Source organism: Cheilinus undulatus, linkage group 24, assembly GCF_018320785.1.
Source record: "Cheilinus undulatus linkage group 24, ASM1832078v1, whole genome shotgun sequence".
Taxonomy (NCBI): Eukaryota; Metazoa; Chordata; class Actinopteri; order Labriformes; family Labridae; genus Cheilinus; species Cheilinus undulatus.
The window spans coordinates 8,418,848-8,431,314 of NC_054888.1; the positions used below are offsets into that span (position 1 = coordinate 8,418,848).

General features: G+C 39.1%; 3 protein-coding genes across 5 annotated transcripts; all 3 read right to left on the reverse strand.

Moving 5' to 3' along the window:
• Positions 1–238: 238 nt before the first annotated feature.
• On the reverse strand, positions 239–3,946 carry LOC121506282 (zinc finger protein 260-like). 2 transcript variants are annotated; one of them, XM_041782009.1, is made up of 3 exons: positions 3,679–3,946; positions 2,610–3,008; positions 239–1,974 (listed from the first exon to the last, which is right to left on the reverse strand). In XM_041782009.1, the coding sequence occupies exons 1-3, from the start codon at positions 3,866–3,868 to the stop codon at positions 752–754; spliced, it is 1,812 nt and encodes a 603-aa protein (XP_041637943.1). In that variant the 5' UTR covers positions 3,869–3,946; the 3' UTR covers positions 239–751. The 2 variants fall into 2 exon arrangements, with proteins under 2 accessions (XP_041637943.1, XP_041637944.1); XM_041782010.1 differs by lacking the exon at positions 239–1,974 and adding an exon at positions 2,403–2,477.
• A 2,475-nt stretch (positions 3,947–6,421) lies between these two features.
• On the reverse strand, positions 6,422–9,453 carry LOC121506285 (zinc finger protein OZF-like). The gene is made up of 2 exons (XM_041782016.1): positions 9,181–9,453; positions 6,422–7,688 (listed from the first exon to the last, which is right to left on the reverse strand). Exons 1-2 carry the CDS (start codon positions 9,350–9,352, stop codon positions 6,679–6,681), a joined length of 1,182 nt encoding a protein of 393 aa, XP_041637950.1. The 5' UTR covers positions 9,353–9,453; the 3' UTR covers positions 6,422–6,678.
• A 344-nt stretch (positions 9,454–9,797) lies between these two features.
• LOC121506296 (oocyte zinc finger protein XlCOF6.1-like) lies at positions 9,798–12,157 on the reverse strand. Of its 2 annotated transcripts, XM_041782040.1 has the most exons (3): positions 11,886–12,157; positions 11,001–11,552; positions 9,798–10,068 (listed from the first exon to the last, which is right to left on the reverse strand). In XM_041782040.1, exons 1-3 carry the CDS (start codon positions 12,055–12,057, stop codon positions 10,025–10,027), a joined length of 768 nt encoding a protein of 255 aa, XP_041637974.1. In that variant the 5' UTR covers positions 12,058–12,157; the 3' UTR covers positions 9,798–10,024. The 2 variants fall into 2 exon arrangements, with proteins under 2 accessions (XP_041637974.1, XP_041637973.1); XM_041782039.1 differs by having other exon boundaries at positions 9,798–11,552.
• Between the last annotated feature and the right edge of the window lie 310 nt (positions 12,158–12,467).

A 12,467-nucleotide genomic window follows, 5' to 3' on the forward strand; every position in this document is an offset into this window, starting at 1 on the left:
AGGGAGGCAAGAAATGCAGAAAATAAAAATATGACTCTATTTAAATCCTAAAGATAATACCGTTGTTAACAACATGATTCTGTGTATCCCCATATCTCCCATTGAACTTATATTACCATATGAATACATTCTGTTGGTGAAAACATCCCCTCTGTATCTATCACATACACAATAAGAGCTTTTACACTCATGGCATTACTTTATTATTTTCTTATGAACAATCATGAACATTACTTAGTCAAGTTAGTCCAATGTTTTGGAGAAGTGGCAAAAATATGACACACATTTGCAACAGCATAAACAATCAAAAACCTGCATAAAAAATGAATGTAAAGTCCGACATACAGTATGTCAAACCTTCATAGAATCTTGAAATTTAACAGTATGTTAATTCCGCTGCTGAAGGGCTCTAAATCAAAACAATAACACAACAGATATCCAGAAATTCAGCATTTTGGTTTGATGGATGAATCTCCCTTAAAGAGTGAAAAAAGTGGTTAAAAGTGGCTTCCCTGGTTAACTCTCCACAGTGTGGTGCTACAGTGTTACAGGGATGGATTTTGTTGTCTTAGTATATCCCAACAAAACAATGCAAGTAAACAATGCTTTCATTCTGCTTGTTTTATTGTGGTTGACACAACTGTGTACATCAAATAGTGCTGAAAGGGGACTAGTCAATACAGATTGGACTACACATGTACAACCCATACAAACCAGAGCATTTAATACAGTGAAAATCAAGATTCTTTCTTTAATTGGTAACTGAGTCAAACAGCTGGAGATTTCCTGTAGCCCTCTTCAAACATCTTTTTGATTCTGTGTGCCTAATCAAGTTTTGTCTTTTCTTGAATGATGCCCCACAGCTACTACAGGGGTACGGCTTCTCATTTGAATGAATCATCATGTGCAATGTTAACTCTGTCTTTGAATAGAAGCCTTTTCCACAGGTGCTGCATGAGTGAGGCCGCTTACCTAAGTGGACCCTTTCTACATGTTTTTTCAGGTCATTACTGCTTCTACAAGTTTTGCCACATGTATTGCAACTGAACAGCCAGTCATCTGTATGAATTCTGTTGTGAACTCTAAGACTTTTTTGATGAAAGAACCTTTTTCCACAGATGCTGCAGGAATAAGGCTTCTCACCTGTGTGTGTACGCATGTGGACTTTCAAGTCTCTTTGTTGTGTGAAAGATTTGCCACATGTTGTACATGTAAAAGGCTTCTCACCTGTGTGCGTATGCATGTGGACTTTCAGGTTTTGTTGTTGTGTGAAAGATTTGCCGCATGTTGTACAAGTAAAAGGCTTCTCACCTGTATGTATCATGTTGTGCTTTTTCAAGTTTGACATCTGAACAAATCCTTTACCACAGGTTGTGCAAGTGAAAGGCTTTTCACCTGTGTGACTTCTTACATGAGCTGTTAATAAAGATTTCAAATTGAACATTTTCCCACAAATCTTACAAGAATGTGTTTCTTTACCACTGTGGACACGCTGATGTGACTGAAAAGCTAACTTGTTCTTAAAACTTTCACCACAAATGCAACATTTAAAAGATGGCTGATCTGAAAGAGGATTACATTGATTCTCTGATACATCAGTGTTGTGACTGTTTTGATGGATTTTGTCAGGAATGTTTGACTCTGAATTTCTACTTGATTCTGAGTCCTTGTCCTTGCTTCCTGCAGGATCTTGATCCTCAGCAACATGAGTACTGTCAGAAAGGAGCTGGTGTTCATGTAGTTCTGGTTCACTGTGGTCTCTTTCCTCATGAGCAGGAGTCAACATGAACGTGTCAGTCTCCTCCTTCAGTTCAAGCTGCTCTCCCTCCTGAATGCTGCAGGGTTCCTCTGGTTCCTCTTTAATCCATGGAGGCTCTGCCTCCTCTTGGTCTGGACTGGAGTTTCTATCCTGGTTACAGAGCTGCTTGCTAAGTACAACCTCCTCTTCCTTACACACAAGTTGCTGTGGCACATCTGGAAGAACACAAAAGAAAAGGAATGCTGGCTTTCTTTAAAATTCGCACATTCAAATGTAAAAGTATAACGCCAAAGTGGAACATTATTTGAATGACTTTATTCATTTATGTCATTCAAACTTTCAGAGATATTTAAGGATTCCAAAAAGTGGGGACAATTAAAACTAGTGGGTAGAATGCACATTAGCACACTCCCTCAAATTTTCACAACTCATTCATTATCCCACTCAGAAACTCCATTCAGCCTTTAAATATTATCAAGACATTAGGCTTCTTTTCAGTAAGATTCATTTTTTATATCACTCAGTGTATCTTCACAGCAACATTTCAAAGGGGACTCCTTCTTTCAGGCCTTCAGCTCATTTACTTCAGGGAAGATACCTGAAGTTTGCACTTAAGTTTAAGCAAAAAAGTAGAACATCTTACATTCAGGTGCTGTTTTATATTTGTGTGATTTGTTTCAAGCCTGTAGCCTTTTCTTTGTTTCCACTTGGCATCTCCCTTAAACATCGCAGTGGGAATATTACACAAAGCCATTGAGGGGGGTTAAAATAAATGTATGGATAAACGATAAGGATTTTAAAACTTCTTTATCATGCATTTCCACACTGTTAAATTCGGTAGTATTTTTACCTATTCTGTGTAGGTAGACTGCAGGGTTCAAGAAGATATCCAGCAGTTTCCGTTGACGCACCAGCTCCACCTTGTACTCGACGACAGTAGTTTGAACAAGCTCAAATATGTCTTCAGCAGCAGCCTTTTGTCTCTCTCTGATCAATTCTCTCAAACTAGAGAAGAACTGCTGTTCATGTAGTTCTGGTTTACTGTGGTCTCTTTCTTCATGAGCAGGAGTCAACACAAACGTGTCAGTCTCCTCCTTCAGTTCAAGCTGCTCTCCCTCCTGAATGCTGCAGGGTTCCTCTGGTTCCTCTTTAATCCGTGGAGGCTCTGCCTCCTCTTGGTCCAGACTGGAGTTCTTCTCCTGGTCAGACAGAGACTCCTCTTCTTTACACACAAGTTGCTGTGGCACATCTGGAAAAACACAGAAGAAAAGGAAAGCCAGTGAATTTGGGATGTTTTGAAATCCTTGCATGAGTTCAGTTTTGTTATGACTATCCACAGTAAGCTAACATTAGCCGCGAAACACAGTTCACTTTTTGGGTAAGCTAAAAAGTAGAACCTCTTACATTTAGATCTGAGAATAAAAACATGTCAGGATTCGTATCCTACTTGTTAATTCTGATTAGAGAATTTTACATTGAAGACTTTTGATCAATTTCTCAAAGCTTTCTTTTTGCCAAATTGATCTAGCAACTTTCTGTAAATAGAATAAGGTCTTCGCAGTAATTACAGTATTTTTTAGAGACTTAAAAATAGGATCTTTAGAAAAAAAATCCTGATCCAGATATTAAATTTACTTTATTTATTCTGCCATAATTTTAATATGTCATCAGTCAGTGACATTTAATATCTTTGTAACTTAATTCAATCCAGAAGCCTGTCTCTCTCAGCCAAAAAAAAAAAAAAAAAAAAAAAAAAAAAAAAAAAAAAAAAAAGAGCCCTTTCTTATTTGACTTCCATACAACACCGTTGAATGAATTATGTTTAAATTAAATTAAAACAAATAAATGGATAAACGATAGGGATTCTAAAAATATGCATAATCCATATCTATGCCCTTAAAGTCTGCGGTTTTTCTTACCTATTCTGTGCAGGTAGACTGCAGGGCTCAAGATTTCCAACCGTTTCCGTTGGCGCTCGAGCTCCTCCTTGTACTCCACGATAGTAGTTTTAACCAGCTCAAATATGTCTTCAGCAGCAGCCGTTAGTCTCTCTGTGACCAGTTCTCTCAAACTATCCCCTTCAGACATCGTTGTTAGTGTTTTAATCATCAGCAGTTGGATTTAAACGCCCAACAATACAATCAAATCCTGCTAGCGGTAGGAGAGTCCAAGCGAAACTCTTCTTCTTCTTTTGCAATTTCCGGCAGTTTTGGACGCATCTAGGCGTATTACTGCCATCCTCAGGTGAACTATACTCTATCATTTTATATTAGAAGTTCCTCATACTCTTGAATAAGTGCTTTTGTAATCACTTGGTGGTCCACATATTGGCCAAGCAAAACTTTAACTGAAAAGCAAGGGATTCCCATTTCTGATATTTTTTTAAACAATGTGTTCCTCTCTTTTAAGATAAGATATTCCTTTATTAGTCCCACAAGGGGAAATTCCAATTTACAGCAGCAAAAAGTTTCTTAGGCAAAGCGGGCCACTGGCAACAGAAACGCAATAGAAACAGAGGACAAATAACAGTAGTATTACAAGAGCCCTAATAAATACAAAAATATGGAATATAAAAACGTAATTACAAACAGTTATGTACAGGTTGGGTATATTACAGATTGGGTGTAGAGGAGATATTAATATGTACACCTAAATACACACATATACACTATATATATATATATATATATATATATATATATATATATATATATATATATATACAGACATCTTTTCAGATTATACATATAAATTTGGTTTATTGCACAGATTATTTTGAGATTATTTCCAGAGGGCATCCCAGGACAGAGCTGGCCTTCTTTATAAGTTTTGTCCAGCCTCTTCCTGTCAGCTGCTGTGATGCTGGTCCCCCAGCAGACCACACCGTAGAAGATGGCAGAGGCCACAACAGAGTCATAGAAGGTCTTCAGGAGTGCCCCCCGCACCCAAAAGGCCTCAGCCTCCTGAGCAGATAGAGTCTGCTCTGTCCTTTTTTATAAAGTGCTGTGGTGTTATCAGTCCAGTCCAGTTTATGGTTCAGATGAACACCCAGGTACTTATAAGATGTCACCATCTCAATGTCCCTTCCCTGGATGTTCACTGGTGATGGGGGGGAGTGGGGGCACCAATGAAAGTCCACAACCAGCTCCTTGGTATTTCCAGCATAATATGGAGGTGGTTCTGCTGGCACCAGTCCACAAAGTCCTGGATGAGTCCTCTGTACGACCGGTCGTCCCCATCTTTGATGAGGCCGACAATGGCAGAGTCGTCAGAGAACTTCTGCAGGTGGCAGGTGGGGGACACCTTTTTTGCATAGTTCCTACACTGACTTAAGGTGTGACTGACTATTTCTGGACTCCCACAAGCACATTGTCCACTGAGGAGTTTCCCAATTGTGTGTAATCATGTATTTAACCCACAGTATCCCAGCCTCAATCTTGTTAACTCTACAACATCACTTTCAACTCTGGGAAACTGTACATTATTAGATAAGACAGGTAAACAATCCACATTAACATTGTAAAAGGAATATGATCAGTCATTACTGCACCATACTGGATGCTCATACTGTCTAATGAGGCATGTGCATCAGCTGTACTAAAACAGTAGTCCAGATAAGATGTGGTGTGCCAAGCCTCACTTACATAGGTAAAACTGTTGTCAGGTAAAAGAACACTGCTAGACAATATTAAATTATTATTTATACAGAATGTATCTAAATGATTGGCAAATACTGACTCTCTGATATCTGCACTGATGTCTCTAATAACATATATACTAGTGGAAGTACTCTCTTGAATAAAAGAATAAATAAAAGCAAGCTTACACAAATATTCATCCTCATTCTGATTACACTCATAGGGTGTATACACATTCAATATAATGAATTCCTTGTCATTATGAGTTAAATGTATTGCAATACACCGGTCAACACCAAGCCTGACCACCTTGATCACAGTCATGTTGCTTTCTCCATAATATAGCTACACCCCCTGATATCCTTCCTCCTTTTATTCTCGAGCTGAGGTTGGATGTAGACTCCCCAGCCCCATAGAAGTCAGAATTAAAGGAGTTCAGTTTTTCCAAATCCTTCTTAGGTAAAAACGTCTCCTGAAGACACAGAATGTCACACTTTTCTAACAGATTGTCAACAACTCTGCGGCGAGCTATATCCCCTACGCTCTGGCCCAAACACAGGCCACGACACAACCTGTGTAGCCATTTAACATTGCTTTTAAGAACCTGTTGCTCCAGCATCAACAAGTGGATTAAAATGCCGAACAATAGTCAAGTACTGCTAGCAGTAGCAGCGTCCAAGTGAAACTTGCGCACATCCATTTGTTTACTTCTGCTGTGTGTCGCAGCATGAAGTGCTGACCTGGTGCATACACTGGAGGCTCGCTTTCTACTTAACAACTTTGTTCCAACCTACTATTAGGGGAACTTCTACTACTGACGTCTCATCAGTCCAGATTTATATTATATTAACTCACTACCTTCTTCCTTTCCTGATGTATTTTATAGGAAACATGTTTTACTTAAGAATAACAATAAAACATTCTCAGCCTAATCAGAACTCATTACCATATGAATACATTCTGTTGGTGAAAACATCCCTTATGTATATATCACATACACAGTAAGAGCTTTTTATGTACTGCATCAACTTTATTATTTCCTTATGAAAAATTATGACAATTATTTAGCCAAGTTAGTCCCATGTTTTGGAGACCTGGCCAAAATAAAACTCACAGTTGCAACTGTAAAACAATCAGAAATGTACATAAAAACCCAAGTATGTCAGACTTGCAATATGTCAAACCTTTACAAACCAGAGCATTTAATACAGTGAAAATCAGAGCGTTCCAAATCCAATTTTGCTTGCTTGTGTATGATGCTCCACAGGTACTACAGGTGTATCACTTTTTACTTGAATGACTTTGCATATGCCTAGTTAACTCTGTCTTTGAATAGAAACCTTTTCCACAGGTGCTGCATGAGTGAGGCCGCATACCTAAGTGGATCCTTTCTACATGTTTTTTCAGGTCATTACTGTTTCTACAAGTTTTGCCACATGTATTGCAACTGGACGGCCAGTCATCTGTATGAATTTTGATGTGATTTCTCAGACTTGTTTGATGAGAGAATTTTTTTCCACAGATGCTGCAGGAGTAAGGCTTCTCACCTGTGTGTGTACGCATGTGGATTTTCATGTCTTTATGTTGTATGAAAGATTTGCCGCATGTTGTACATGTAAAATGCTTCTCACCTGTGTGTCTCATGTTGTGATTTTTCAAGTCTGATATTTGAAAGAATCCTTTTCCACAGGTTGTGCATAAATACGGCCTCTCGCCTGTGTGAAATCTCAAATGAGAGTTCAGCTTCGACTTACACTTTAATATTTTTCCACAAATCTTGCAAGAATGTGTTTCTTTACCACTGTGGACACGCTGATGTGACTGAAAAGCTAACTTGTTCTTAAAACTTTCACCACAAATGTCACATTTAAAAGATGGCTGATCTTGAAGAGGATTACATTGATTCTCTGACACGTCAGTGTTGTGACTGTTTTGATGGATTTTGTCAGGAATGTTTGACTTTGAATTTCTACTTGATTCTGAGTCCCTGTCCTTGCTTCCTGCACGATCTTGATCCTCAGCAACATGAGTGCTGTCAGAAAGGAGCTGGTGTTCATGTAGATCTGGTTCACTGTGGTCTCTTTCTTCATGAGCAGGAGTCATGAACGTGTCAGTCTCCTCCTTCAGTTCAAGCTGCTCTCCCTCCTGAATGCTGCAGGGTTCCTCTGGTTCCTCTTTAATCCATGGAGGCTCTGCCTCCTCTTGGTCTGGACTGGAGTTTCTATCCTGGTTACAGAGCTGCTTGCTAAGTAGAACCTCCTCTTCCTTACACACAAGTTGCTGTGGCACATCTGGAAGAACACAAAAGAAAAGGAATGCTGGCTTTCTTTAAAATTCACACATTCAAATGTAAAAGTATAACGCCAAAGTGGAACATTATTTGAATGACTTTATTCATCTATGTCATTCAAACTTTCAGAGATATTCAAGGATTCCAAAAAGCTGGGACAATTAAAACTAGAGGGCAGAATGTTAAAAGAAGAAAAAAACAAAACCAAAACAAACTAGCATCAGATTTTCACAACTCATCCATTTTCCCACTTAGAAACTCCATTCAACATTTAAATATTACCAAGACATTAGACTTTTTTTCAGTAAGATTCATTTTTTATATATTACTCAGTGTATCTTCACAGCAACATTTCAAAGTTGATTCCCCTTTTTCAGACCCTCATCTCATTCACTTCAGGGAAGATACCTGAAGTTTGCACTGAAGTTTAAGCTAAAAAGTAGAACATCTTACATTCAGGTGCCATTTTTTTATTTTTGTGGTTAGCTTCAAGCCTGTAGCCTTTTCTTTGTTCCACTTGGCACCTTCCGTACAACACCGGAGTGGGAGTATTACACACAGCAGTGTTTCCCCTACCATTCTGTTGGGACGGTGCCCCGCCTTGCCAACAGCACCCCCTGCCCCCCTTGAACATTGAGTCAATTATATTTGTTTTTCTATATAGCGCCACATCACAACAGAAGCCATTTAAGGAAACTTTCCTATAGAGCAGGGTTTTACTTGGTCCTTGTATTAAACAAACTAAATAGCCAAAAGTTATTTATCTTGTTTATATTTATGTATTTAATTTCTAAGTCCTGGTTTTCTGCTCGTTCCCTCTGACTACATGCAAACCTCTCACTGAGCAGAGAGCCCCGACCCCTCCTCTCTGTGTCAGAGCTGCGGTCACATGTGTGAGGAGATGCTTTGACTCAGTATCATGAGGTCTCTTAAACCTTTATAAGCTTAGGAATATTGACAAAAGCTCACACAGGAAAGAGACAATAGGAGGAGACGGAGACATGAAATGTGTGTGAATAGTAATATGGAAGAGAGAGGATGAGTAGATAAAGTCACAATCATCATTTCCTAAATAATTTGTTTTGTTTATTAGTTAAATCTTTCAGAAGTCAGACTCATTTGCATGTGGGGATGCCTTTTTGACAACATAGGTAAACTTTACTCTAATACAGGTCTGATACAGTCCTAAAGTTACTCCTGATGTGGCAGAAAGGCAAAAAAGTTCATTTCCAAATCTGTCATTTATACATGCATGCATAAATATAATGAGATAGATAGATAGATAGATAGATAGATAGATAGATAGATAGATAGATAGATGGAATTTAAAGGAATCACATGAACACCATTATTCCACAAGTGTTTGTGTTTGTGTTGGGGAAACACTGCAAAGCCATTGAGGAGGGTTAAAATAAATGTATGGATAAACGATAGGGATTTTTAAACTTCTTTAAATGCATTTCCACACCGTTAAAGTCTGCAGTATTTCTTACCTATCCTGTGTAGGTAGACTGAAGGATTCAAGAAGATATCCAGCAGTTTCCGTTGGCGCTCGAGCTCCTCCTTGTACTCCACGATAGTAGTTTTAACCAGCTCAAATATGTCTTCAGCAGCAGCCGTTAGTCTCTCTGTGATCAGTCCTCTCAACCTATCTCCTTCAGACATCGTTGTTGTTTTAATCTTCAACAAGTGGATTAAAATGCCCAACAACGCTATTACGTCCTGCTAGCGGTAGCAGCGTCTAAGTGAAACTCGGGAGCTTCCATTTGTTTACTTCTGCTGTGTGTCGCAGCGACAAGTGCCGACCTGGCGCATACACTGGATGCTCGAAAGTTCCGCCTTTTCGGTTTAACAACTTTGTTCCTACCTACTATTAGACGCAAACTTCTACTACTGACGTCTCATCGGCCCGGAATTATATTATACTAACTCACTACCTTCTTCCTTTCGCTATGTATTTTATAGGAAACATGTTTTATATAAGAATAACAATAAAACATTCTCAGCCTAATCAGAACTCATTACCATAGGAATACATTCTGTTGGTGAAAACATCCCTTATGTATATATCACATACACAGTAAGAGCTTTTTACGAACTGCATCAACTTTATTATTTCCTTATGAACAATTCTGACAATTATTTAGCCAAATTAGTCCCATGTTTTGGAGACCTGTCCTAAAAAAACAATCAGAAATGTACATAAAAACCCAAGTATGTCAGACTTGCAGTGTGTCAAACCTTTCCAGTATGTTAAACTTTAACAGCTGGTTAATTCCACCTCTAAGGGTCGTTCAATCAGTGTTGGTCATGATAAGCAGCACTCTCTAGGTGTATTTATCTGGCAGTAATCCAGCATTTTGGTTTCATGGATGAATTTCCTATGAGGGAGAAAAGTGGTTAAAAGTGATTTTCCGGGTTAACTCTGCGACTAGCAACTGCAACGTGGTTCTACAGCATTACAGGGATGGGTCTGGGGGGTCCTTATCACAGGGGAAGCTTATGCGTTGAACTTGCAAATGTTTGCATTGAACAATCTTCGTCTATCACAAGTAAACACAAAACATGAAGATACAGCAACACACAGGCAGCTTCCAGTTGCAGTTACCACAAACACCTTAATACAAACCATCCTGAACATTTACCCCTGCTGCATTCATATTTACACACGATTGCTAACTGAGTCAAACTGCTGGAGATTTTCCCATAGCCCTCATCAAGCATCTTTCTGATTCTGCGTGCCTAATCAAATTGTGTTTGTTTCTGTATGATGCTCAACAGGTACCAAAGGAGTATGGCTTCTCATTTGAATGACTTTGCATATGCCTTGTTAACTCTGCCTTTTTATAGAAACCTTTTCCACAGGTGCTGCACGAGTGAGGCCGCATACCTAAGTGGATCCTTTCTACATGTTTTTTCAGCTCACTACTGTCTCTATAATTTTTGCCACATGTATTGCAACTGGATGGCCTGTCATCTGTATGAATTTTGTTGTGATAACTCAGACTTGTTTGATAAGAGAATCTTTTTCCACACATGCTGCAGGAAAAAGGCTTCTCACCTGTGTGTGTACGCATGTGGATTTTCATGTCTTTATGTAGTCTGAAAGATTTGCCGCATGTTGTACAAGTAAAAGGCCTCTCAACTGTGTGTGTACGCATGTGGATTTTCATGTCTTTACGTAGTCTGAAAGATTTGCCGCATGTTGTACAAGTAAAAGGCCTCTCACCTTTGTGTCCAAGTATGTGGACTGTCAAATGTTTTTGGTGTCTGAAATATTTGCCGCATGTTGTACAAGAAAAAGGCCTCTCACCTGTGTGACATCTCAAATGAGCCGTCAGCTTCGACTTACAGGAGAACATTTTCCCACAGATCTCGCAAGAATGTGTTTTTTTACCACTGTGGACACGCTGATGTGTCTGTAAAGTTGACTTGTTCTTAAAACTTTCATCACAAACGTCACATTTAAAAGATGCTTTATCTTGAAGAGGATTACATTGATTCTCTGACACGTCAGTGTTGTGACTGCTTTGGTGGATTTTGTCAGGAATGTTTGACTCTGAATTTCTACTTGATTCTGAGTCCTTGTCCTTGCTTCCTGCACGATCTTGATCCTGAGCAACATGAGTACTGTCAGAAAGGAGCTGGTGTTCATGTAGATCTGGTTCACTGTGGTCTCTTTCTTCATGAGCAGGAGTCATGAATGTGTCAGTCTCCTCCTTCAGTTCAAGCTGCTCTCCATCCTGAATGCTGCAGGGTTCCTCTGGTTCCTCTTTCATCTGTGGAGGCTCTGCCTCCTCTTGGTCTGGACTGGAGTTTCTATCCTGGTTACAGAGCTGCTTACACACAAGTTGCTGTGGCACATCTGGAAGAACACAAAAGAAAAGGAATGCTGGCTTTCTTTAAAATTCACACATTCAAATGTAAAAGTATAACGCCAAAGTGGAACATTATTTGAATGACTTTATTCATTTATGTCATTCAAAGATAGATAGATAGATAGATAGATAGATAGATAGATAGATGGAATTTAAAGGAATCACATGAACACCATTATTCCACAAGTGTTTGTGTTGGTGTTGGTGAAACACTGCAAAGCCATTGAGGAGGGTTAAAATAAATGTATGGATAAACGATAGGGATTTTTAAACTTCTTTAAATGCATTTCCACACCGTTAAAGTCTGCAGTATTTCTTACCTATCCTGTGTAGGTAGACTGAAGGATTCAAGAAGATATCCAGCAGTTTCCGTTGGCGCTCGAGCTCCTCCTTGTACTCCACGATAGTAGTTTTAACCAGCTCAAATATGTCTTCAGCAGCAGCCGTTAGTCTCTCTGTGATCAGTCCTCTCAAACTATCCCCTTCAGACATCGTTGTTGTTTTAATCTTCAACAAGTGGATTAAAATGCCCAACAACGCTATTACGTCCTGCTAGCGGTAGCAGCGTCCAAGTGAAACTCGGGAGCTTCCATTTGTTTACTTCTGCTGTGTGTCGCAGCGACAAGTGCCGACCTGGCGCATACACTGGATGCTCGAAAGTTCCGCCTTTTCGGTTTAACAACTTTGTTCCTACCTACTATTAGACGCAAACTTGTACTACTGACGTCTCATCGGCCCGGAATTAAATTATACTAACTCACTACCTTCTTCCTTTCTCTTCGTATTTTATAGGAAACATGTTTTATTTAAGAATAACAATAAAACATTCTCAGCCTAATCAGAACTCATTACCATATGAATACATTCTGTTGGTGAAAACATCCCTTATGTATATATCACAC